The sequence below is a fragment of the Dasypus novemcinctus genome, chromosome X (assembly GCF_030445035.2).
Source record: "Dasypus novemcinctus isolate mDasNov1 chromosome X, mDasNov1.1.hap2, whole genome shotgun sequence".
NCBI classification, from domain to species: domain Eukaryota; kingdom Metazoa; phylum Chordata; class Mammalia; order Cingulata; family Dasypodidae; genus Dasypus; species Dasypus novemcinctus.
Genome location: NC_080704.1, coordinates 2,667,470 through 2,694,777, shown reverse-complemented (window position 1 = coordinate 2,694,777; position 27,308 = coordinate 2,667,470). Strand labels below are relative to the sequence as shown.

The following is a 27,308-nucleotide window of genomic DNA, read 5'->3' as shown; positions in this document are numbered from 1 at the left end:
GTGGTGGAAGATGGACTGTGGTTAACAGAACAAGTATGACATCTTCTCCTGATTGATCACAAATATATAATACAATATAGGGTGTGACTAATTGGGTGGGTTGTGGGAAGAATACACCAAATGTAAGATGTGGGCTACGGGTAGTAATATTTTGACGATGGTCTTTCATCGTTTTAGCAAATGTTTCACAACAATGCCAGGTGCTGGTGGGGAGATCGACGGAAGCCCTGTTGTATGGTGAAGTACGTGCTTGTTTTGTAAATTCACAAATTTTAGAATACACCTCTTGTTTATGTATGTTCATGTATGAATGGTATACTTCAATCAAATTTTACATAAGAAAAGAAAGCATGAAAACAAAATGGAGGGAGCAACCATCCTCTTTGGGTTAAGCATGACTCAGAAGTACAAAGTCTGTCTGCACAACTCATGCTGGTCTGGAAAGTGCCGGCTCCTGGGATCCCTTGCGTGATTCATTTTAAAGGACAGTTTGCCTTTTAAAAAAAGACTCTGAGGAGTTCTGCACGACAGAAGCCCATTTCAGTTTTTTTTCACCCAGCATTTCATTTCCCAAATACCTTTGAGCAAAACTCCTTTTCCTAAGAATCCCTATGAATGCCTCGTAGAACTGCAGAGCCCCAGGGGACCTCTGCAGGAAATAAAGTATCATGAAGAAGAGTTGATGGAGTGGGACGTTGCTAAAGGAGGGAAAAAAAAGAGATGGACTACATAGTGGCTGAACTGTCCCTGGATTTACACAGTAAGGCTTAGCCGTTGCTTTTCAACTAGGTGATAGCCTCCTTGAGTCTTTGCCACTGCTTTGACTTGCTCCTTGCCTCGGTTTCCTGGGATTGCCCTGTCAAAGCCCCACAGACTGGGGGGGGACAGGTCTTTCTCGCCCACGCGGTTTCTTTGCTTGCGTCTCCTCGCCTCCCAGGTCTGCTTTTGTTTTCACAAAGCCTTCTCCCGTCTGTCTCCAAATTTCTCTCTTCCCTTCAAGACCCCGGCCCTATTGGACTAGAACTCATCCTACTCTAGTTTGACTTCAGCTTCACTAACCACTTCTTCAAAGCCCCTATTTCCAAATCAAGTCCCATTCACAAGACAGGGGGACACTAGGATGTGGATGTGCCATTTTGGGAGCATAGTGGTCAACTCAGCGCTCTCCTTGGGGAGAAGGATTCCTCTGTGTGTTTGGTTATTCCATACAAGCTGCTGGCCGGGAGATATTTAAATGCCAGACTGCGCTCCCTGCATGATGGAGAAGCGGCCGACTTCTTTGGCTTTCCACCAAAGAGCTGAGGATTTGAGAGGCTTCAACCGCCGAAGTGCCATTTTTGTACGTGTTGGATTTTTTTTTAAAAGAAACCCAGGACCTCGTGCGTGCCAGGCAGGCGCTCAACCACCGGGCTACATCCGCGCCCCAGCGTGTATGGAGTTTTAACTCTCCAACGGTGAGCGTCAGGAAAACGTGACAACTCTTAGAACAAATGGAACAATCTAGGGTTGAGCGACATCAAATACAGATGGCCGAGGGGAAAACGAACATCGCGTGGAAATCTGAAAACGAGTGAGGGAAAAGGCTAGTCTTTTATTCTAAACTGTTTTCTTCCACAACGGCACAAAGCGTCCTCTGAAGGCAATGTAATTGTTAGGCATCAGCACAAAGTGAAAATAAGTTACTTGGAGTCCATTTAACCCCCAGGATTGGAACCCGGCTCCCTGCGAGGCAGCCGCTCCTTATTTCTCAGCCAACCAAGGTAAAGTCGCTAGCAAATGAAAGGCGAGTTTTATCACACCGGTTTTGAAATGAGCCTCATGGCTCATAATTCTTACTTCCACTGTTGTCAGGACTTCCAGGCTGTGGGTGGTAGGGTGGCTTCGGCTTCGGGTAAATGTCTGTAGAGAAAATAACATTGTGATTTTAGCAAGAAAAAAAAAAGTCCTTCACTGGGAGCAGCCTGGAAATAAAGAACATTCAAGTGACTCTAGAGTTTACATTTAGTTCACATTTGCTGCTCAAGATGTCTATCCACGACCATGATCTGGTTAAAAATCTCTTGGCCACTAGGAGGAAAGTCCTCCAAATTTAAATTTTTTTTTAATTTCGTTTTTCTTCCTAGAAGGTGCTTTTCATGACAAAAAGATGGTTGTTGCTGCTTGCAGTTAGAGGAAGGCGGGTGATCTAAAAAAGAAAGCTTTGAAGAACTATCACATGATTATCTTTCCTAACAGCCCAAAGGCCTGTTCTGATGGTTAGACAGACCATTCTGCTATCATTTTCAAAGCACTTTCACCAATTAACTCATCAACTTCTTATCCTGTGGAACATTACCAGCTGAATTTACCAAGGTTCAGTTGGCAATGATTTTTTTAAAATGTAGAGAAAACACCCCAATAAGACATTTTATTACGTTCTATTTACAATTTTTTTAAAAGATTTATTTATTTCTCTCCCCTTCGCCCCGCCCCGGTTGTCTGTTCTGTGTCCATTTACTGTGTCTTCTTCTTTGTCCGCTTCTGTTGTCAGCAACACAGGAATCTGTGTTTCTTTTTGTTGCATCAGCTCTCCATGTGTGCGGCATCATTCCTGGGCAGGCTGCACTTTCTTTCGCACTGGGCGGCTCTCCTTACGGGGTGCACTCCTTGCACGTGGGGCTCTTACGCGGGGGACACCCCTGCGTGGCAGGGCACTCCTTGCGCGCATCAGCACTGCGCATGGGCCAGCTCCACACGGGTCAAGGAGGCCTGGGGTTTGAACCGCGGACCTCCCATGTGGTAGACGGATACCCTAACCACTGGGGCGAGTCCACCTCTCCTCTATTTACAATTATTTTTCCTTTTCAAATCAGTATGAGCTGACAGCTCTTGAGCCTTCATTTCCCAGAGGAAAAGATTAGAAACACTTTTCTAAAGTTGGTTGTTGCCTCTTCTGTATAACTTTAAAACCTTTGCAACCTAAGTATCTGTGTCCACACACAATACATGGTTTGGTCTATTTTTTTAAATTAGTGTTTATAATTGTCCTTATGCAGCTTGTTTCTTTTATGTCACGCAATGTTATATTTTTGAGATTTATTCTTCCTGGTATGTGTACATCTAGTTTATTTATATTAACAGCTCCATTACCTAATCGATGAACATTTGCCATTGTTTTTTTCCTTTACACATAATGCTGCAAACCGCTTTTCCTTGCCTTTCTCCTTGTGTCTGAGTGGTGAGGTTTTGTTGAGTGTGTCCTGAAAGCAACGAGTGCCCACATTCAACTTATGCTGGGCATTGCCAGATTGCTTTCAGGTCATTTGGTGGGGTTATAATCTACCAGCAATTTTGGAGAGCTCAAGAACTCAAAAGTGGATGCATGTCTTTGTAAGTGCTGGTTCCTGAGTTTCAAATCATCCTTAAATTAATCAAAACAAAAGAGATGAGATGTGGAGGCGTTTTTGGGACGTGGAGTTGTCCTGGATAGTGCTTCACGGACAATTACGGGACACTGTAGATCCCCCCAGGGCCCACTGGATGGAACGTGAGAGAGTCTGGGCTATGATGTGGACCATTGACTATGGGGTGCAGTGATGCTCAGAGATGAACTTACCAGGTGCAATGGATGTATCACGATGATGGGAGAGAGTGTTGCTGTGGGGGGAGTGGGGGGCGGGGGCGGTGGGGTTGAATGGGACCTCATATATTTTTTTTAATGTAATTAAAAATAATAATAATAAATAAATATTTTTTTTAAAAAAACAACAAAAAAAAAAAAAAACAAAAGAAAGCTGTGCCTGAGTAGAGGGACACAAAACACAACATGTCAGAGGCTGGGGCTAATCCAATTCTGTGCAACTCTATATATCTCTGACTTACATTTTTTTGCTTTCTTTATTTATGTAATTATTAAACACAAGTTATTTGCAGACTAGTGTATGGCCTGTCTTTATAAACATATTACATGTGCATAAAAATAATCCATATTCTCTCTTTATTGGTTCATTATATCAGGCTTGTCAGTTGATGTAGTTTGCTCAAGCAGGTACATAAAATGGGTTGGCTTTTACCATGGGAATTTATTAACTTACTTCTTTTTCTTCTCGTTCACTAAATTGAGAATTATACACTCAATTTCTATGTTGAACAAGTGTGGTTGAATTTAAAATGGTCAAATTTCAGCAATATTCAATTGTACCTATTGCTGTTACCTAGCATTTCATTTAGGAATTTAATTCTATCTTGTTTATTTGAATTAGATAATTTTTTAGAAATCAATACCCATTTGGTTTTACCAATTTATTTAACCTCTCTTTTTTTTTTTCAGTTTCCACTGCACTTTGCATCTAAACCCCCTTCTGGGTTTGGATTCCTTCTTACTCAGCACACAAAGGTTGCAGAGGCCTTTACTGCAAATATCTTTGCCCCACTGTCACCCTGAGATGATCATTTAGCCATAATAGACTTTTGAAAATAATAAGAGGGACAGTTTTCACCTCCCAATTGTCATTCCTTTCCTTTTTGACGCCTTGTAATTGTCATTCCTTTCCGTTTTGACACCTGTGATCGTTATTCAGTATGCGGCCAGTGTGGGTGATATTTCTTTTTACTTAACTTGAAAATAATGAATATGTTCCTTTCCTAGTGATTCAATGGGAGCTGTGGGTTCTCAGCCTGAGAATTGTGTGCGGGCAGTGGGTTCTTATCAGGATATCCCATCGGGGGTACACTATGACCCCCTGCTCGTCATCGGTGTTCATTTTAATCACCTGATCAAAATGCTAGCTGATTTTTCCACCGTGGCGCCCCTGCTTTTATCTTCTCCCTTGCATTGAATCAGCAGCTCAAGGGGTGGCACGTAGAGGGACGCTGTTGCTCATCAAATGCCTCAGATTGAGCCTCCAGTGTTGAATTTCATCCACTCCATCTATTCCATGCCTGCTGCAGAATGACAAATCCCACCTCCAGCGCTCACCTCACACTTGCCATGTTCCTTCAGACCTGGAAGCAAGGACCTTCCCTTCAATTTATTCGTTTCTTTCTTCGCTTCAATTCATTGTCAGTAAGAACTCGGAAATTCCTACGTTTCCAATGGTTTGTCACCTCTGCTGCCCTGGATTCCTCTGCTGCTCCTAACGCCCCTTCCTGGCCCGTGGCAGCCCCTGCACGCCGCCTCTGGTGGTCTCCGCGCTGCTCTTTTTCTGAGCGGGTCCTTTCCCTTCTGGCTTCCCGAGCTCCACCCCGCCCCGACTCTGGGGTCACCCGCTTCTCAGAGGAGGCTTGTTCCCGGAGCGGGGAGGACCTGTGCTGGCTGCTGCGGGGGCTCTTGGCTCGTCGGACCTCAGAGCCAACAGGGCTGCAGAATCTCCCCATGGGGACGCACAGGTACACACAGGCACCACCTTGACACCTGCACAGAAACACACATGCACGCATGCACACCTTGTACATACACACATATATCACTACGCATGCACACACATAAACACCACACACACAAATATACACACACAGCTAATGCACATACGACACTCTGCATGCACACACATAAAACCACACACAAATATACACATGCACAACTGCTCATGCATACACAACTATACATGCACACGCAGAAACACACAATTACTTGCCACACGTGCGCAATTACACATGCAGACATACATACGTACACACACTATACATGCACAAAATAAACACACAGATATACGCAAACACATGCACAGCTATACGTGCACACATGGTACACATGCACACACAACACAGCATGCACACACAAACACACAAATATACATGCACACATGCAAACATCTGTACATACACACAGACATGCACACACACATAAACACCGCACAGAAATATACACACATGCACAACTGCTCATGCACATATTGTACACATACACATACAACGCTATGCATGCACACACATAAACACCACACACAAATATACACACAGGCACAACTACTCATTCATACATAACTATACATGCACACACATAAACACACAATATGCATTCCACGCATGCACAATTACACATGCAGACATCTATACATACACGTATACAACACTACACATGCACAAAATAAACTCACAAATATACACAAACACATACACAACTACACAGGCACACATTGTACACATGCACATACAACACAGTACATGCACACACATAAACACACAAATATACATGCACACATCACATCTGTACATACACACAACACTGTGCATGAACACACACAAACACAACACACAGAAATATACATACACATACACACAACTACAAATACACACATCTGGATATACACACATACAACACTATACATGTACACACACATACATAAGTACACACAAATGCACAACCGCATGTACATACACAACTATAGTGTGCACACTGCAAACACTCAAATATACGTACACATGCACATACATACATGCCTGTACCTGCACATGCGTCTATACATACACAATACTCCATGTCTATACAAACACACATGCTCACATCTATACATACACATATATAACACCATGTATGCAGACATACAAACACACATAAATATACCTATACACATGCACACCTCTGTAAACACACATATAACACTACTCATGCACAAACATAAATACACACAAATATACATACGCACAAGTGTACACACATCTATACGTGCACGCAGTAAAACACACAAGTATACACACACATATACAACTGTACATGCACACACATCTGTACATACACAGTACATCCACATCTATACAAACACATAGCTACACATGCACACACATAAACCTACAATGTATACATGCACACACATACAACATGCACACATATACACACACGTGCCCATGCATCTCCTCTTTCCCAGCTACTACTCTGGGGTAATTCGTGTTTTCTGGTCTCTGAAAGAATGGGGAGCAGTGCCCCTCTGGGGTACGATGGGGTGAGTCCCACAGAAACGTCTCGTCTCTACTTGCTGCTTAGAAGACACAAAAAATGCCGGCTTGAGGTACTACCCAGTGGGGAGCCGGAGAAACTTCTTCAGGGCAGTGGGTATCTGGAACCCAGGTCACTGGGGACCTGTGGGCGCCAGGTTCACTCCGTGCAAAGCAGGTTCTGCAGTTCCGCTACTTAAATCTCTTCTAATTTCCCACCAGGAAAGAGCAAGTGCGTGTGTTTCCTGCTCCTGCTAAAGTCAGAATAGATGAGGAAGCCAAGAGAGGGGCGGATTCTCCACCACGGTAACGACCCTCGGGCACTTAGGGCATCTGTTTTGGAAAGATGGGTCTCGGGAGGTACTGAGCTCCCCGTCAGGACCGTGGAAGCAAGGGCCGCTGGGGCTGCAGAGCTTGTGTGTGCTGGGGGGAGGGGGGCGGGCATTCTCGCCAAGAGGGCTCAGGGAGCACAGCCTGGGAAAGCCCTTCGGACTTGGGAGGCTCCGGGCAAGCGGAGCTGCTGTCTTCTGCTCGGTGCCCAAGGTAAGAAGCAGCCGCCTCTCCTTCAGAAGGTGGGAGAGGCCAGCCCGCTCTCAGCATCGAAGCGATGAGTCCACCGCTCCCCACTGCACCTGGAAGGGGCCGAGAGCTGCGTGGCTGCCGTCGGACATGCCAGACAGTTTTCTTCACACAGGTTAGAACCTGGAAACTGGACGTCTTAGCAGCAGGACAACGGGGCATCTCTGCTCGGAAGAACTGATGTGCTCCCTTGCTAACAGCAGGCACTGGAGAAGGTACTCTATGGGCGTGATTTATATTACATCTATTCTGTTATACTATATTATGTTACGTTACATTATATTATAATATGTTCTCTGTGGGCATGATACATATTTATATCATATTATATGTAAGGCATCTAAGTCATGATATGTATATTAGGAATTCTATGGGCATGATACATATCATAGTATATATAAGGTAGTCGATGGGCATGATTTATATTTATTATATTATATTATATTCTTTTATATTCTTTTTTATTATATTATAATATTACATTCTCCACGGGCAAGATATGTATTTATATCATATCATATTATATTATATATAAGGCATTCTAGAGTCATGATATGTATATATATTTTTTATTAGGAATTCTATGGGTATGATATATATGATATAGTATTTTAAATATAAGATATTCTATGGGTGTGATATATGTTATATTATAAATATGATATATTCTATGCGCATGATATATATTTATATTACATCATATTATACCATATCATACTATATTTAAAGTATTCTGTGGGCATACCTGTATTATATTATATTATATTATATTGTATTGTATTATGTTTAATATGATTTATATTATATTTATTATATTATATATTATATAGTTATATTTACTATATTATATGTAAGATAGTCTATACTCATGATATTTATACACATTATATTAGGAATGCTGCGAGCATGATATATATTATATTATATTGTATTGTATTGTATTGTATTGCATTATATATGGTATTCTATGGGTAATATTTTTATTATATCGTATCATATATTTTTTTAAAGATTTATGTATTTATTTAATTATTCCCACCCCACCGCCAGTTGTCTGCTTTCTGTGTCCATTTGCTGTGCGTTCTTCTGCGACGGCTTCTATCCTTATCAGCGGCACAAGAATCTGTGTTTCTATTTGTTGCGTCATCTTGCTGCATCAGCTCTCTGTGTGTGTGGCGCCACTCCTGGGCAGGCTGCACTTTCTTTCATGCTGGGCGGCTCTCCTTACGGGGCGCACTCCTTGCACGTGGGGCTCCCCTATGCGGGGAACACCCCTGCATGGCACGGCACTCTTTGTGCGCATCAGCACTGCACATGGGCCAGCTCCACACGGGTCAAGGAGGCCCGGGGTTTGAACCATGGACCTCCCACATGGTAGATGGACGCCCTATCCATTGACCCAAGTCCGCTTCCCTCATATCATATTATATACTCTGTATACCCTGTAGGCATGATATATTCATATTATTTTATATTATATATAAGGTAGTCTACAGTCATGATATGTATATCTTATTTCAGGAATGTTATGGACATGGTATATGCATTATATTATATACAAGGTATTCTACGGGTGTGATATATATTATATTATATATACGTGAGGTACTCTATGGTCATGATTTATACATATATAATATGCACCCATATACATAATACATATATTTAACGTGGGAATAGGTAACACTTACTCATCCACTTCAGTTTTAGAAACGGCTTAAAATATTTAGAAAAACAGTGGACAGGATTAAGCTCACTTAAGCTGTTAATGCTTAGACTCCTTTGGGATCTCTCTCTATATATATATAAAATATAGACTTGGTGGATGGTGGTGGGGGGGTTGCTGATGTGGGAGAAGTGAGGAGGAGGGGTGGCGGATATATGGGGACCTCATATTTTTTAATGTAACATTAAAAATAAATAAATAAATAAAATAACTACCCATCCTAAGTAGTAGGCACATTCTTCATTGAAGATTATTTACAGGGAAGCAGATGCGGCTCAACTGATAGGGCGTCCACCTACCACATGGGAGGTCCAGGGTTCAAACCCAGGGCCTCCTGGCCCATGTGGTGGGCTGGCCCGTGCACAGTGCTGCTGCACAAGGAGTGCCGTGCTACGCAGCGGTGTCCCCCACTTAGGGGAGCCCCACACGCAAGGGGTATGCCCACAAAGAGATCCACCCCACATGAATAAAAAAAAGCACAGCCAGCCTAGGAGTGGCGCTGCACACACGGAGAGCTGACACAGCAAGATGACGCAACAAAAAGAGACACAGATTCCCAGTGCTGCTGTTAAGGATACAAGCGGATACAGAAGAACACACAGCGAATGGACACAGAGAGCAGACAACTGGGGGGTGGGAAGGTGTGGACAGGAAAGGGAAGAGAAATAAAAAATAAATCTTAAAAAAAATTATTTACAATCTTTCTTTAGATAGGAATATTATTCTAAAAGAAACAAATCCATATATTTTTCCCTTTAGATCCCTTTTGTAATGATAGCTGTGCTGTTATTTTCTAATAAAAATAAATATTTCACATATGAAAAAATAGAATGCATAATAAGTAACTCATAATATAAACCATATAATATTCAATAAAATATAATATAGCATGTAACATAACATATATACTATGGGGCTAAAATGCCCTTAACATAAAAATCATTTTAACTGTTTACTAGTGTGCAACTCACAGACTTTAAATTGCGCGGACAAGGCTGTGTAACTTTCACCCTCTGTCCAGCACATTTGTGTCACCCCAAACAGAATCCCTCCCCCCAAGGCGCCAGTCTGCACCGCCGCTCCCCCACACCTGGCACCCCCTCGTGTGTTTTCTTTCTCTGCAGGTTAACTTATTCTATGCATTTCATACAAATGGAATCGTGCAATGTGTGACCTTTGCACCTGCCTGATTTTTCTCAGCATCATGGCTTTAGGGTTCATCCACATTGCAGCTTCTAGCCGAAATCCATTCATCTTCACAGCAGAAAATATTCCATTTTATGGGTAGACCACATTGTTTATCCATCCTCGGTTGATAAACATTTACGCTGTTTCTATTGGGGCTATTGTGAAATACGCTGCTGTGAACCTTGGTGTGCAAGTGTCTCTTTGAGTCTGTACTTTCCATTTTCTTTGAAGTATAATCGTAGGAGTGAAGTTGCCAGATTATATGATAATTCTAGGGTTAATTTTTGAGGAACAGCCAAATTGTCTCCACAGGGACTGCACCATTTTACACCCCCGCCGGCGAAGCAGGAGGGCTCCAGTTTCTCCACATCCTCACCGACACGTGTTATTCTGTTGTTTTTCTAATAATAATTAGTATTTATTATGATTATAGCCATCCTAGTGGGTGGGTGAGAAGTGGTAACTCAGTGTGGCTTTGCTTTATAGTCTCCTAATGACTAGCATCTGATTTTTTAATTTACATATAAATTTTATTGTTTATTTTTTTGAAAATGAAATTTTGTCTTTTTTTAAAAAGATACATGGATCACACAAAAAGTTATATGAAAAAATATGAGATTCTCACATACCCCACACCTCACACCCCCACTCCTCCCACATCAACAACCTCCTTCATCATCGTGGCACATTCATTGCATTTGGTGAATGCATCTTGGAGCACTGCTGCACCACATGGATTAGAGTTTACATTGTAGTTCACACTCTCCCCCAGTCCAGTCAGTGGGTTATGGCAGGACATACAATGTCCAGCATCTGTCCCTGCAATATCATTCAGGACAACTCCAAGTCCCGAAAACGCCCCCACATCACCTCTCTTCTTCCCTTTTAACACTTGGTAAATCTACCTTTACTTACGCCTCTCTTTAATACCATCCACGAGCCTGTAAAACCTTCTCACCTGCCCTCCAAAAATATTAGTTCTCACGCGCCGCCTCTGTTTAGCCCAGCCGTTAGGTACTCACCTGAGTTTGGCTTCTTGGTGGGTCCTGCAAAAACAAAGAGAGAGACAGATTCAACGACACTGAGCACTGATCGGCAGTTCAAGGAAAGAACGGAGAACACCCTGACGAGAAAATGAAAAGAACTCGCCGCAAAATGTTCAGTCACAGGAACACAAATTCCATTCTGTATTCAGAAAAAAAAAAAAAAATAGGAAAACTCTTGCTGTATCGTGTGCAAGAGCTTAAAATCCATGCCCGAGGCTGTGCTGGGTGGTGGTGGTGGGAGAACCACGTTAAGAGGTGGCATTTGAGCAAGACTTGCAGGAGGTGAGGAAGCAAGGAAGGAAGACTGAGCTGAGAGCAGGCGAGGCAGGTGGGTGAGTCCCCGGCACCACTTAGAAAATCAAGAAGGTCAGTGTGGCCGGAGGGCGGCAACGGAACCTGGCAGTGGGACGAGAGGAGAAAAGAAATGATGGAGAGAGGACCCCACTTCCAGAAAGATGCCTCCTCTCGTTTGCTTTTCCATGCCCACATCTGTTCTTTCAACTAACATTTATTAAGTGCTGTTCTGGGCCAGGAAGTATGTACAGGGGAAATCTGTGGCTTTACACTTGACACACCATATAGTCAGTGGCCTTAAATTTGGATATCAGGTACGGGGTGCTCAGGGCGCAGAGACTGGCTGCCCAGCTCGGCCAGCCTAGGTGTGGGTTGTAGGCGGGTGGATCCTGCAGGAGCTCGAGGAGGATGTCACCGAGGAGGTGGCATCTGACAGTGTGAGGCAAGCAGGAAATCACTGGGACATCTATCAGCAAGTTTTTTTTATATAAATGTTAGCAGATGAATTTAGTTATTTATTTTTCCTCTCCCCTTCACCCCCCCACCCCCAGTTGTCTGCTCTCTGTGTCCGTTCGCTGTGTGTTCTTCTGTGACCGCTTCTATCCCTATCAGGGGCACCGGGAATCTGTGTCTCTTTTTGTTGCATCATCTTGTTGTGTCAGCTCTCCGTGTGTGCGGCACCATTCCTGGGCAGGCTGCACTTTCTCTCACGCTGGGCGGCTCTCCTTACGGGGCGCACTCCTTGTGCGTGGGGCTCCCCTACATGGGGGACACCCCTGCGTGGCACGGCACTCCTTGTGCGCATCAGCACTGCGCATGGGCCAGCTGCACACGGGTCAAGGAGGCCCAGGGTTTGAGCCGTGGACCCCCCATGTGGTAGGCAGATGCCCTATCCATTGGGCCAAGTCAAATCAATAAAATATCTTAGATTTTCCGGTAGCCTACAGACCTACAGCTTTTTCATAGCTGCAGGATGTTCTCTCACAGGCAGGCTCCCTTCTTTATCGACCCATCCCCTAGCACTGAGCACCTAGTATGAATTTGGGTGGACGAGACCCAAAGCCCACCAAAGGGCTGATACTCCCCGCCCACCAAGCAGCTTTTCGCATTTACCAGCCTGATACTAGAAATGTATCCGAACACCAAAGTGCAGCATTAGATCGTTCCCTCGTGACAACAATCATTTCAAATCTGCTCGGCCACTGCCCCATTTTCAGTGGGGCAAATTGGGCCAGGGGTGGTTTTGTATCATCTTTTTGTGGACTTCCCCCTTTCTCTTCCTCATGGCAGCCACCTGCGTTTTTATCTGCAATGGCTCTCTCTTTCTTCCTCCCGAGCCAGAAACCAGTGGCTCTTCCTTTCTGCAGATGAGTATTCATTTTTCTTTCAAAAGAGAACCCTCCTCTCATTGGACCTGCATCCCAAACAAAGCCCTTTCCTTTCCCGGGCACGCCCAAGTCCAAATTCGCCCAGACACAGCACTGTGCAGCCAGATGGGGCTGGCTGAATGAGAGGACAGTGAGAGCAGACAGGGGCCACCTCAGGTCCTAAGGGCCACGGAAGGAAGATGTTAGCGGCGGAGCGAGACTGACCACAGCCGGTCCTGGGCACTTGCCGAGGGCCTCCGTGTTCTAGGGCTGCGTTGGCAAAAGCCGCGTGGACGGTTTGGATTAAACGACAGGAATGGATTGTCCTGTGGTTTGGGAAGCTGGACGTCCAAACTCAAGTCTGTAGCCTTCGGGCACCCGCTCGCACAGGTCTCCTCGCCTTCTTCTCTGTCCTCTGGCGTCTGTCTGGACCTCTGATAGCCAACGCCCTGTGGCTTCTGCCCACCACACTGAATTTCCTCTGCTTAGAAACTCTGGCCATACGCACTGGGCTTCATTCAATGCGGCCCCATTTTAAAGTATCTTCCTAGGTCCTATTTACACTCCCAGGACCTGAATACGGCTTTGCGGGGGGGGGGGGGGGGGGGGGTGGGACTCAAGCCACAACGACGGGAAGTGGCCGGCTGTGGTCCGGGTGTCGGTCCGGGGGTAGCGTGGCAAAGCCACACGGGCGAGGACTCAGAACGGAGGTTTCAGACGAGGAGAGACCCCCACCGTGTCCACACATCGCAGGCATGGCTCGCCCCAAAACCCGCCGAGCAGCGAGCCTGCCCCAGGAGCCCGAGAGGGCAAAGAGACTTTTGTGGAAAGGATCATCTCAAAACGGCCACGCTGACCACAGAGGACGGAACTCACGCTCACGGAATTCCTCACGCCTGACCGAAACCCCGAAGCAAGAGTGAAGAGGATACTCTGTTAGACGAAAGCCCAAGAAGCAAAGCTCCCTTGAAATACCAGCACTTACCGGGGTCGTCGAGGGCATCGGCCAAGTCAAAGTCCCCTTGACCTGTTGGGAACAAACAAGGCATCGTCAGGGCCGTCTTTGTCACTGCCCCACACGCCACTTCTCTCCTTCTCACACCGCCAAGCCGGAATTTCCTCTCGGAACAAAGAGCAATAAACCGCAGTACAAAGTTCCTCGAGTCAGTGCCTGCCTCTCTCCCCGGCTACAAGCCTCCTCAAAATCGTACCTGAGCTCCCCTGGCAGGCAGGTGCATCTCCCCAAAGGCACATTTTAAGGAAGATGCTGTCACTTTACAGAGAAGGAGCGAGCCTCTTGTAGCATCTCAGCTTCCTCTAGCTTCCGAGAAACACTGCACCGGTTTTGGAAACCATGAAACAAACACTTGTGAACTGTTAACAATGTGTCGGACAGGCTGTTGGGGCTTGGAGATGCAGTAGCGAAGGATACAAATGTTGCCTTTTGGACCACTGTGAGTGGCAGGCAAGCGCACCTGCTGTGTGGGAAGACTCAGAGGACTTCCTGGAAGAAGCGGCGCTTTGAGTTGACCAGGATGTTCTGGGTTAGCCCCAAGAAGTTCTCACTTGTGCTTTCAGGTTGGGGAACGTTCCCTGGAAATGTGGTGTGCACCATCAGGACCTGGTAATGAAGACTCTGGGGCATTTTTCCTTTCTCACTGAGGCACAGCTGCTACTCTTCCCCTTACCCCCAGACAAGAAGCTGCTCATGAGGTCGAAACCTGAGCTGGGCGGAAGTGAGAATCCCAGCTGCAGTTTGCATTTGCAGCGTCATTTCCCTGCAAGCCTTGCCAAGAACATCTCAAACCAGGCCTTCCTCTGAGGACCCAAATATCCAAAAATCTGTTTATGTAAGGGCTTCGGACTTGCTAAAAATAAAAAAATAAAAAATAAAAAAAAAAGGAAGTCTGGAGAGAGATTGAGACTGTATTTGTTTTTTACTGACTCAACTTGGAAACAAGCTTAAATGGATTGAAAAACTAAAACAAAACAAGCTGTAGGCATGGGGGGTGGGGGGTGACAGTTTCCAGGTTCCTTTGGGGGTGATAAAAATGTTCTAGAATCGGGTAGAAGTGACGGTTGTACAGCATGTATTAAAAATCGTGGAATTGTGTGCTTTAAAATGGTCAATTTTATGTCGTGTACATTGTATGTATCACATTAATTTTTTTTTCTTTAAATGAGCTAAGGGCGGGGAGGGCTGCACCAACTTCCTTCCCTGCCAACTACAGTCATACTTTCCACATATTTTCTTTTTCCATTTGCTGCCTCTCAAATTAGAGAAGCCAAATATAAGAAAAACAACAACAACCTTTGTGATCCTGACCAATTTGAATCCTATCTTTTGGTAACAATGTTCTTGAAACTGCTTATGGAGATACACTTTTTATGCCATACAATTTATTTAAAGTGTACCCTTCCGTGGTCTTTAATATATTTACAGATATGTGCAGCCATCACCACAGTAAATTTTCACCACCCTAAAAGGAAACCCTGTATCCATTCACCTGCTACTTCCTTTTCCCTCCTCCCCCAATAAACCCTGATCTCCTTTCAGTCTCTACAGGTTTGCCTATTCCACACATTTCATATCAATGGAATCATAGACTTGGGTGCTTTCTGTGCCTGACTTTTTTCACTCGGCATGGTGTTTCCGAGCAGCGTTGGACCTTTTTCCTGGCTGCATACTACTCCACCACATGGACGGCCCCTTCTTGTTTATCCACGGGGCCCCACAGTGGTCCTCCAGCTCCCCTTCCCACCAGGTGCTAAAAGGAAACAGCTCCTCACTTCCTGCAGCCCCAGAGCTCTGGAGCCTTCCCTACAAAGCCTTGCAGGACACAGCTTTGCCTTCGTTCCCACTCTGGTCCAGTTTGCCGTGGAGAGAGACCCCTCCCCAGGTGACTCCCCTCTGCAGGCTGCTAACGACGAGTCCTAGCACCCAGCTCCAACGTCCTTGCAGAGACCCCAGACCCAAAGGGTCCACCATGGGATCAAGCATGGCCAGATCAAGCCAGTTCCCCCCTCCCCCAGGATTATGTGGCCTGGGGGCCAGCCCCTCCCTGGGGAGCTACCCTCAGGGTACCCCCTTTTCTCCCTCCCCCACTGCCATGTCTCAAGCTTTCCTATGGCCAAACCCACCTGCTCCTACTTGGCTAAAAAAATTCTCTCTCTTCCACATAACCCACAAATGAGCCACACGGCTGTTGGGACACGTTTGAACAGCCACGACGCTTTGCCTTCAGCGGCAGTTTGATATTATTTATGAACCGCCCCCCCCCAAAAGAGAAAGATTATGTTTGTGAACTCTTCTGTTCCACTGGGCGTGATACCCTTTGATGGTATTAAGTTCAGATGTTTTAAGTTTACTTGACTAAGTCGATTTAGAGCCTTTGATTTGGCCACATCAGTAAGGCGTGACTCAGATTACGTCCTTGCCCCCTTGCCGGGGCTGATGTAAATGGACACTCACTCAAGAAGACACACAGAAGAGGAGAAAACTTGGTCATTTGAGTTCTGCCACGGGACGGAAAGGAGAAGGCTCAAACAGCTAAAGCCCAGAGAGAGAGATGAGCCATTTGCCTGCTAGTTTGCAGCCAAAGAGAACAGAGCAGCCGAGCTGCTGAAAGACCTGGAAAGAAACAAGCCCTAGGCCAGCCTACAGCTGGGATCAGAAGAAGCTGAGACCATGGAGCCTTAAGGAAGGAGAGATCAGGCAGGGATTGCCCGCCATCTTGCAGGTACGGATCGCCCGCCATCTTGCAGGTAGGGATCGCCCGCCATCTTGCAGGTAGGGATCGCCCGCCATCTTGCTCCAACAAGTGGCAGCTGACTTGGATGAGAAAACACCTTGAGTTGGACTCTTTAGGGCCTGGTAACTGGTAACTTAAGCTTCTACCCCCAAATAAATACCCTTTATAAACGCCAACAGATGTCTGGTACTTTGCATCAGCACCCCCTTGGCTAATACGCTTTTCTACCCAATCAAAGGCAGGGCCGTACCCCACATAGATAAGCCCACTTCCCGCCAAAACTCCCTCTGTGCCTATTTTTGAAATGGCTTCATGGAAAGCTGAATGATGCCCAGATCAAGTGGGAAACCCAGAGAAGCAGGGCCAGAAAACCTAACTTTAATTTTACCAATTTAAAAAATTTTACGGAGCCCAAATTTGTGTAACATTAAAAACATCATTTTATTTTTGTTTGTGAAGCATGCACTTTTATTTTTTTAATTTGATTGCTGCATAAAGGTTTCTTGGGAAATAAAAACACAAGAAAACCTATTACCAAACAATAAAATAGAGAGTCACAAGTTTACACCATGCACCCAATGACAAAACAGCACAATTCCCGAACTTCTTTTATCCACAAATATTTTCCATAAAACTGAGCTGCAATTCTGGACATTTTGCACTCCCCGCAGTGTTGTGGATTTAGTTGTTTCCCATGAAATCTTAAGTTTAATTTCCAACTCCACATCCCCTACATAGGACCATCTGTGGACAGAGGGTTTTTGAAGACGTTCGTTACAAAAATACATCATTTTGAAGTGACCAATTCAGGGGCATTTAGCACATTCACAAAGCTGTGCAATTCTATCTAATTCCAAAACGTTCTCATGACCCCAAAGAAAATCCCATCTCCATTCCCTTTCCTGCAAGCCCTGGGCAATCACCAACCTGCTTTCTACCATATGGATTTACCTATTCTGGGCATTTCTGATACATGGAATCATCTGCGTTTTAATTTGCTGTCTGCAGAAGCAAATACCGGTCAAGGGGTTGGCTTAAACAACGGAGAGTTTATTGACTTCCGACTTTGAGGCTGGAAGAGATCCAAAGTCAAGGCATCCTCAAGGCAACATTCTGTCTCCCAAGGCTGCGGTGTTCTGGGCTGGCTGCCAGAGATCCTTGGTTCTGGGCTTTTTCACATGGCTATGCACATGGCAGCCGCTGCTGGCTTCTCCCTGCTCTTCCAGGTTCAGCCTCCAGCGGCTCCCTCTTGCTTCCTCTCTCTTTCTATTCATTCCACTTATAAGGGACTCTGGTAAGAGGATTAAGACCCCTCCTGAACGAGGGGGGCCACACCTTCACAGAAGTGGCCTCATCGAAAGGCCCTACAGGAATGGGTGAACTTGAAGAACATGTGTTTCTGGGGTCCAAAGCTGCACCACAAGACAGATCGCAGTCCTTGGTGTCTGGCTTTTCCACTCAGCCTGATGTTTTTGAGGATCATCCAGTTATGCAGGAGCTGAGGGTCCAGCTTCCTTCTCTGCACCCCACATGGCCCACTCCCACAAAGTTTGCTGTCCAGGCTTCCAAGGCTGAGAAATGTAAGCATGCCTGCACCAGGGGCTACCAAGACAGCGCCTGTGGGCAGGGGGCGGAACAAGGAGACTGTGGTCCTGAGCAGGTCCTATGAACTCCTGAGAAGTTGCACGCATTTTCGGGTATTCGAGCATTCAATTCTTGCACCCAGCCCTGGGTCTGGTCCTTACCAATGCTTGCTCATTTCACCGAGGAAGAGCCTGAGGTCCCAGGAGGCCAAAAACTGAGAGCAAGTAGTGAGAAGGGATGCATTTGCACTGCCTGGGCCTCTCTCTGTGGTGGGTTGAATTTCTCCAAAGAGACATTCCCTGGTCCTGGGAATTGAGGGTATTGAGAAACAGGGTCTTTGTAGAAGGATTAGGATGAGGTCACATGGAGTCATTTCCCCTAATCCAAGCTGAGTGGTTCCCTTTTAAGAGAAGACCCAGGAGAGTCCACGTGAAGACAGAAGCGAGATGAGAAGATGCAGCTACAAACCAGGGAGCTCCTGAGGCCACCAGGAGCTGGAACATGAAGACAGAAGTGAGATGAGAAGATGCAGCTACAAGTCAGGGAGCTCCTGAGGCCACCAGGAGATAGAAGAGGCAGGAGGATGCTCCCCTGGTGCTTCTGGAGGGAGCATGGCTGTCCATTCTGGAGAAGCTTTGGGTGGCTGAGCCTGGGGTCCACTCAGCCCCTGGTGGAAGCTAACCAGGCTGCCATGGGGGTGGCTTTGGGAACTCCTGGCTGGGGAGCATGGCAACCTGGAGAGTGCCTACCCAGGAAGGCCAAGCCAGGTGAGGGGTGGAGGTGCTGGGCTGGAAGCTGGTGGCTTTACAGGTAAAATCCCACAGTGCCACGCCCTTCTTCAGGGCAGCTGGCCCCTCTCTTACCCCTTCACCACTGCCCAGTGTCCACGGCCCAGGGAGGGCCAGGATCCCACTCAACATCTGTGGACCCCCGGGTGCCAAGAGAACTTGCTGCCGGGGCGGCCAACTGTGGATGGGCTAGCGTGTGTCACGTCCTGTGAGTCGGGTGGCAGGTCCTCAAGTGGAGTGGCACTTCCCATGAGTGGAGTGGCATATCCCAGCATGGTGTGACACATGGCATGTTGCAAGATGATGTGGCATATTCTAGAAGTGGAGTGGCATGTCCCAGCATGCCATGGCAGCCACCTATGCATGGAGTGGCACATCCTGTCATGGTGTGGCACATCCCAGCATGCCGTAGCACATTTTGTGAGTGGAGTGGCATGTCCTGTCGTGGAGTGGCACATCCTGTCATGGTGTGGCACGTCCCAGCATGCCATGGCACATTCTATGAGTGGAGTGGCATGTCCTGTCATGGAGTGGCATGTCCTGTCATTGTGTGGCCATCCCAGCATAGTGTGGCACATCCTATGAGTAGAGTTGCACATCCTGCCCTGCTGTGGCACATCCCAGCATGCCATGGCACATTTTTTGACTGGAATGGCACATCCTATGAGTGGAGTGGCACATTCTATGATTGAAATAGTACATCCTTTGACTGGAGTGGCACATCCTATGAGTGGAGAGGCATGCCCTGTCATGGAGTGGCACATCCTGTCATGATGTGGCATGTCCCAGCATGCCATGGCACATTCTATGAGTGGAGTGGCATGTCCTGTCATGGAGTGGCATGTCCTGTCATTGTGTGGCCATCCCAGCATTGTGTGGCACATCCTATGAGTAGAGTGGCATATCCTGTCATGGTGTGGCACATCCCAGCATGCCATGGCACATTTTTTTACTGGAATGGCACATCCTATGAGTGGAGTGGCACATCCTGTCATGGTATGGCATGTCCCAGCATGCCATGGCACATCCTGTCATGGAGTGGTACATCCTATCATGGTGAGGGATGTCCTATGAGTGGAGCAGCACATCCTATGAGTGGAGTGGCATGTCCTGTCATGGAGTGGCACATCCTGTCATGGTGTGGCCATCCCAGCATGGAGTGGCACATCCTATGAGTAGAGTGGCACATCCTATGAGTAGAGTGGCACATCCTGTCATGATATGGCACATCCTGTCATGTTGTGGCACATCTCAGCATGCCATGGCACATCCTGAGTGGAACGGCACATTCTATGACTGAAGTGGCACATCCGACGAGTCGAGTGGCACTTCCTGTCATGGTGTAGCACATCCTATCATGCTGTGGCACATCCCAGCATGCCATGGCACATTTTATGACTGGAATGGCACATCCTGTGAGTGGAGTGGCACATCCTGTCATGGTATGGCACGTCCCAGCATGTCATGGCACATCCTGTCATGGTATGGCACATCCTGTCATGCTGTGGCACACCTCAGCATGCCATGGCACATTTTATGACTGGAATGGCACACCCTGTCATGGAGTGGCACATCCTGGCATGGTGTGGCATGTCCTGTGAGTGGAGTTGCACATCCTGTCATGGGGTGGCCTGTCCTATCATGGTATGGCCATTCCAGCCTGCCATGACATGCCCTATAATGGAGTGGACAGAGTGACACATTCTGTCATGCTATGGCATGTCCCAGCATGCCATGGCATGTCCTATGAGTGGACTGGCACATTCTATGACTGAAGTGGCACGTCCTGTCATGGAGTGGCACATCCTGGGCACATCCTCTCATGCTGTGGCACGTCCTGTCATGGAGTGACCATCCCAGCCTGCCATGGCATGCCCTGTCATGGAGTGGCACATCCCATCACAGAGTGGCACATCCTGTCATGCTGTGGCACGTCCCAGCATGCCATGGCATGTCCTATGAGTGGATTGGCACATTCTATGACTGAAGTGGCACGTCCTATGAGTGGGGTGGCACATCCTGCCATGGAGTGGCACATCCTGGGCACATCCTGTCATGCTGTGGCATGTCCTGTCATGGGGCGGCCATCCCAGCATGCCATGGCATGTCTTGTCATGGAGTAACACATCCTGTCATGGTGAGGCCATCCCAGCATGCCATGGCATGTTTTGTCATGGAGTGACACGTCCTGTCATGGGGTGGCCATCCCAGTATGCCATGTCATGACTTGTCATGGAGTGGCATGTCCTGTCATGGTGGGGCCATGCCAGCATGCCATGGCATGTCTTGTCATGGAGTGGCATGTCCTGTCATGGTGAGGCCATCCCAGCCTGCCATGGCATGTCTTGTCATGAAGTGACACATCCTGTCATGCTGTGGCCATCCCAGCCTGACATGGCATGCCCTGTCATGGAGTGGATAGAGTGACACATCTTGTCATGGGGTGGCCATCCCAGCATGCCATGGCACACCCTATGAGTGGAGCGGCACATTCTATGACTGAAGGGGCACGTCCTATCAGTGGAGTGGCATGTCCTGTCATGAGGCCATCCCAGCATGCCATGGCATGTCTTGTCATGGAGTGACATGTCCTGTCATGGGGTGGCCATCCCAGCCTGCCATGGCATGCCCTGTCATGGAGTGAACAGAGTGACACATCCTGTCATGGGGTGGCCATCCCAGCATGCCATGGCACACCCTATGAGTGGAGCGGTACATTCTATGACTGACGGGGCATGTCCTATCAGTGGAGCGGCATTTCCTGTCACAGTCTGGCCACCCAAGCGTGGTCTGGCACGTCTCCATCCACTTGGATTGATGGATGCCCATCCAGGGCTCTCATGGCCCAGCATCCAGCTATGCCCCTGGCTTGGCAATGTGGAGTCCAGGGACCCTCCATAGCTAACAGGGCACTCTCCCTGCGTCACACTACAAATCCTAGGCGTCCAGCAAGTCCACAGCCCACAGCCTCCTTGGTCTGTTGCCCTCCACCCCACCCACCACCACGGAGAAGCCTGAGCTACACGCCCCTGGGCTCCCTGAGATGCTGCTGGGGCAGCTCCAGGGCTATCTGTAGCCCATCAGGAGACCCTGGATGCCCTCTTCTCATTGACGGTCCCTGGTGGCCACCCTGGAGCTCCCAGCCCACTCCCCCAGCCAGCTGTGTCTTAGCCCAGCCCCCAGCCAGGTGTGTCATATCTCAGCCCCCAGCCAGGTGTGTCTTAGTCCAGTCCCCAGCCAGGTATGTCTGATAACAGCCCCCAGCCAAGTGTGTCTCATCCCATCCCCCAGTCAGGTGGGTCTTGTAACAACCCTCAGCCAAATATGTCTTATCCCAGCCCCACCCAGGTGTGTCTTATAACAGCCCCCAGTCAGGTGTGACTTATAACAGACCCGAGCCACATGTGTCTTATCCCAGCCCCCAGTCAGGTATGTCTCATTCCAGGACCCACCCAGGTGTGTCTTATAACAGCCCCAGCCAGGCAAGTCTTATCCCAGCCCCCAGCCAGGTGTGTCTTAGCCCAGCCCCCAGCCAGGTGTGTCTTAGCCCAGCCCCCAGCTAGGTGTGTCTTAGCCCAGCCCCCAGCCAGGTGTGTCTTAGCCCAGCCCCCAGCTAGGTGTGTCTTAGCCCAGCCCCACCCAGGTGTGTCTTATAACAGCCCCAGTCAGGTGTATCTTAGCCCAGTCCCCAGCCAGGTGTGTCTTATAACAGCCCTCAGCCAAATAGGTCTTATCCCAGCTCCCAGTCAGGTATGTCTTAGAACAGTCCCACCTAGATGTGTCTTATCCCAGCCCCACCTAGGTGTGTCTTATAACAGCCCCCAGCCAGGTGTGTCTTATCCCATCCCCCAGTCAGGTGTGTCTTATCCCAGCCCCAGCCAGGTGTGTCTTGTAACAGTCCCACCCAGGTGTGTTTTATAACAGCCCCCAGTGATGTGACTTATAACAGACCCCAGCCAGATGTATCTTATCCCAGTCCCCAGCCAGGTCTGTCTTAGCCCAGCCCCACCCAGGTGTGTCTTATAGCAGCCTCCAGTCAGGTGTGTCTAATCCCAGCCCCACCCAGGTGTGTCTTATCCCAGCCCCCACCCAGGTATGTCTTATTCCAGGCCCCACCCAGGTGTGTCTTATCCCAGCCCCAGCCAGGTGTGTCTTTTAACAGCCCCATCCAGGTATGTCTTAGCCCAGCCCCCATCCAGGTGTGTCTTAGCCCAGCCCCATCCAGGTGTGTCTTATCCCAGTGGGAAGGCAGTTTGGGCCACCTTCCAGTTGTCTCAGAATTAAGACCCACCCCTTCCAAGCCATTGCCTGGCCCCATCCTTTCTCAGCAGCCCCCAAAAGATGCTCCGATGGCCCTGAGGGACGGAGGGTGGAGAGGAATGAGGTGGGGGGGGGGCCTGCAGGAAGCTGAGTTCAGCGGTTTTCAGTTTGTTTCAAGTGGGGAAGTTGCCGCAAGTGGGAGAGTGAGTCATGGGGTGGGCCTGCATCTGCCTCACCCAAAGCTTGTGACACAAAGCGAAATCTTCCAGCCTGCCAAGTGCAAAAGGGCGGGTCCTGTGTGCCAGGAAGGAATTCCAGCCAAGTGCCTGCTTCTCGCTGGAGGGGCAGCTGTGCGGACAGTGCTGGGGTCCCAGGTGCTTTCTGGGGGACGCACGGGCTGGGGATCCCCCTGGTAGACCTGAGAGGAAGGGCTGCAGCCCCAAGGAAGATGTTTTCTCTTTGGCTTCTTTCTCACGCAGAGCAGTGGAACGGGCAATCTGTTTCTGATTTTATTTTATTTTTTCCCCCTCTAGCAAACTCAGCAGCTTTTAATCAAATCCCCATGTTCTGGCTCCCTGAGGCCCCAAAGGGATAGCCGCCTCGTGCCCTGTTATTCTACCTCATCCGACATTCTGGAGAGGTGGGTTGAAACTGGCCAGTTAGCCTTATACAAGAAATCCCCCAAAAACACAGCTTCAGGGCTGCCCTTAATAGAAAACCGCCTTGTGCCTTGCGTGGCACTTGGAGAAATTTTTATTGTCCCCAGGGAAGCAATCTCTGGGCTATGCCCTTCCCAGTCCCCTGGGGTCAAATTTCTCTCCCTGCAAGATCCCAAGACGGTTTAAATTGGAGTTGTCTTGCCCCGGCATTCTTGCTTCTAGTCAGAGCAGCCCGTCCCTACGGCAAACGGCAATTCTGCCAAGAAGAGAGCTGTTGTGATGACAGCAGTAACACTAGGAATCAGACACTATTTGTGATCAATAAAGAAAATCCACCTGCAGGCTGCCAGGTGGAGCAGGAGACAAACTCAACACATCCAACCCACCCCCTTCTCCCTGAATTATTTAGTTTCACTTAATGGAGAAAAAAAAAAATCAGCCCAGGCAGGCTCGGAGGGGGAAGAGGAAAAGAGCAAAACACATTTCCTCACGGAAACCCGGGCACCAACGCCAGCCATCCCCCGCAGCGTCGAAACGCCGCTGAATTTCATTATCGTCCGGAGCATCTGTCACGGGGCTTCCAACAGCCGCGTCCGGGCAGACAGACGTTTGCAGTTTATCGTTCAAACCAGTGGCCTTTGACTCAGCTGGGCTGAATCCTGGAGACACGCCTCTCTTTCAAGGCAGTTCTTTTTATTTCTTCACACAACATTTTACCCGTCTAGCCCACCGGATGGCAAATCAAGTCACTTTGCATCTGCATCTGCCCTGCTCCACCTTGAGGAATTTTGCAGGACCCCTGCCCTAGAATTTCACATGCCCAGAGGTGGGATTCAGAAGGCAACGAGCGTTGGTTTCCTTCAGGCAAATCTGCACATTCCCCTCTAACTCTGGTTCAATAGTTCAAATACCCATAGGTGTAGAAAAGCGGCCGCTCAGATGAAAACAGAAAAGGAACAAGACGTTTCCTAGTCGATTTTGTTCACTAATTTCTCAGGAGGTTTCAGATTCTGGCAGGACAGCAAATACTGCTCAAGAGAGCTGGGTTCTCAGCCTCAGAATGGACATCAGTGGACTGAGAACCTCCCACGTGGACCGTGTCCAAGCTGGAACCCAAACATGCGCCCCCACGTGCAGCTGGAACCCCCCTGGAGATGAGCCACCGGCCCAACTGGGTGGGGTCCTTGAGCCCAGAACGCCCCACGGCCTCGGCGCCAGGGGCTGCGGTGGGCTCACCCCGGCCGCTGAGCCCCTCCTGGTGGCCCTGTCCCCAACTTGATGGCGGACTTCCAGCCCCCGTGAGAAGAAACGTCCGTTTCCAGTCACCCGGTCTGCGGCACTTTGTTGCAGCATCCTGGAAAGACGGATGTCCGTCCTGAGATGGTGAGGGGAGAGAAACGCCGTGGCACATCTGGTGAAGTCACAGCGGCAGCGTGTCTTCCCCCACTCGGGGTCTGAGTGAAGGTGTGGCTCCTGCTCCAGCAGATCTGGGGTGGGCCGGGAGGCTGCGTCCCTCACCAGCTCCCCGGGGAGGCGGGCGCTGCGGATTTGGCACCTCAGTTTGCAAAGTGGGGGGCCAAGGTTGGGAAGGTACATGGCATCCTTTCGGCCCCTCTTTTTTTTTTTGTCTTTATTTTTTTAATATTACATTAAAAAAATATGAGGTCCCCCTATACCCCCTACCCCCCTACCTCCACTCCTCCCCCCATAACAACAACCTCCTCCATCATCATGAGACATTCATTGCACTTGGTGAATACATCTCTGAGCGCCACTGCACCTCATGGTCAATGGTCCACACCACAGCCCACACTCTCCCACAGTCCACCCAGTGGGCCACGGGAGGACATACAATGTCCAGTAATTGTACCTGCAGCACCACCCAGGACAACTCCAAGTCCCGAAAACGCCCCCACATCTCATCTCTTCCTCCCACTCCCTACTCCCAGCAGCCACCATGGCCACTTTCTCCACACCAATGCCACATTTTCTTCTATTACTAATCACAATGGTTCATGAATAGAATATGAGTAAGTCCACTCTAATCCATACTCTATTACTCCATCCTGTGGACCCTGGAATGGTTGTGTCCACTGCACATCTATATCAAGAGGCGGCCCCTCTTTCTTAAGGATGATGTTTCCACCTCCAGGTGCCCTAAATACCCTCTTTGCAGCGTGCAGGTGGTCCTCCACCCAGGAGGACAAAACCTCCATCAGGTGGGGCTGGTGGCCAGCTGAGACCCCAGCTGGCCCCTGCTTATGGCTAGAAGGGAAAAGATGTCGGGTCCAGCGTGGAAAATGCCATGGATGGAGCCTGCAGAAGGCATTTGGGCTCAGCTCCAGTGCAGCCTTGAAAACACCAAGAGAAGGTAGGCTCACTCCTTTTGAGAAAATCCTTGCTTCATCACTTTCCAAAATGCCCGAAAGTGTCTCCGGTGGAGAGGGGGGCTTTGACAAAGGATGGGCACTTTTGCTCTCTTGCAAAAAAATAAAAAGCATGCTTCAGATGGGACGTGAACAGGCTCAAGAGAGTCCAATAAGGGAAGTGGATTTGGCTCAACTAATAGAGCGTCCGCCTACTACAGGGGAGATCCAGGGTTCAAACCCAGGGCCTCCTGACCCGTGCGGAGCTGGCCCATGCGCAGTGCTGATGCGCACAAGGAGTGCCATGCCACACAGGGGTGTCCCCCGTGTAGGGGAGCCCCGCACCCCGTAAGGAGAGCCGCCCAGTGCAAAAAAAGCACAGCCTGCCCAGGAGTGTCACCACACACACAGAGAGCTGACGCAGCAAGATGATGCAACAAAAAGAGACACAGATTCCCGGTGCCGCTGAAAAGAATGCAAGTGGACACAGAAGAACACACAGCGAATGGACACAAGCTGCTGATAACTTGGGGGGGGGGGACGGGAAAGGGGGAGAGAAATAATTTAAAAATAAATCTTTAAAAAAAAGAGAGGGAGTCCAGCAGAACCACGGCAGGTGTGTGTCACCTCCACCTGTTATGGTTCTCCACCTGAGCTATAAAAGCTGCTGAGGTTGCTTTGAAGAGCTGAGTGAAATCACCCGGGCTGGGGACTGGACATCAGCTTCTGAAGCTCACCAGGTGATTCGGGGCACCGTTCTGGAGGAAAGACTCCCCCCCCCCAACTG

General features: G+C 48.4%; 1 protein-coding gene across 8 annotated transcripts in view; it reads right to left on the bottom strand.

Moving 5' to 3' along the window:
• LOC101431730 (Xg glycoprotein (Xg blood group)) overlaps positions 1-27,308 on the bottom strand; it is a 57,907-nt gene that overhangs the window by 20,403 nt on the left and 10,196 nt on the right. For 7 of the 8 annotated variants that reach the window (XM_058291320.2, XM_023583443.3, XM_023583445.3 and 4 more), the window contains exons 2-4: positions 14,098-14,139; positions 11,428-11,451; positions 1,837-1,899 (exon numbers count right to left, since the gene is read on the bottom strand). In XM_058291320.2, coding sequence (XP_058147303.1) covers positions 1,837-1,899; positions 11,428-11,451; positions 14,098-14,139 — 129 coding nt within the window. Of the gene's footprint in view, positions 1-1,836; positions 1,900-11,427; positions 11,452-14,097; positions 14,140-14,323; positions 14,382-27,308 lie in introns of those variants that run through there. The other variant, XM_058291319.1, reaches the window with a different exon arrangement.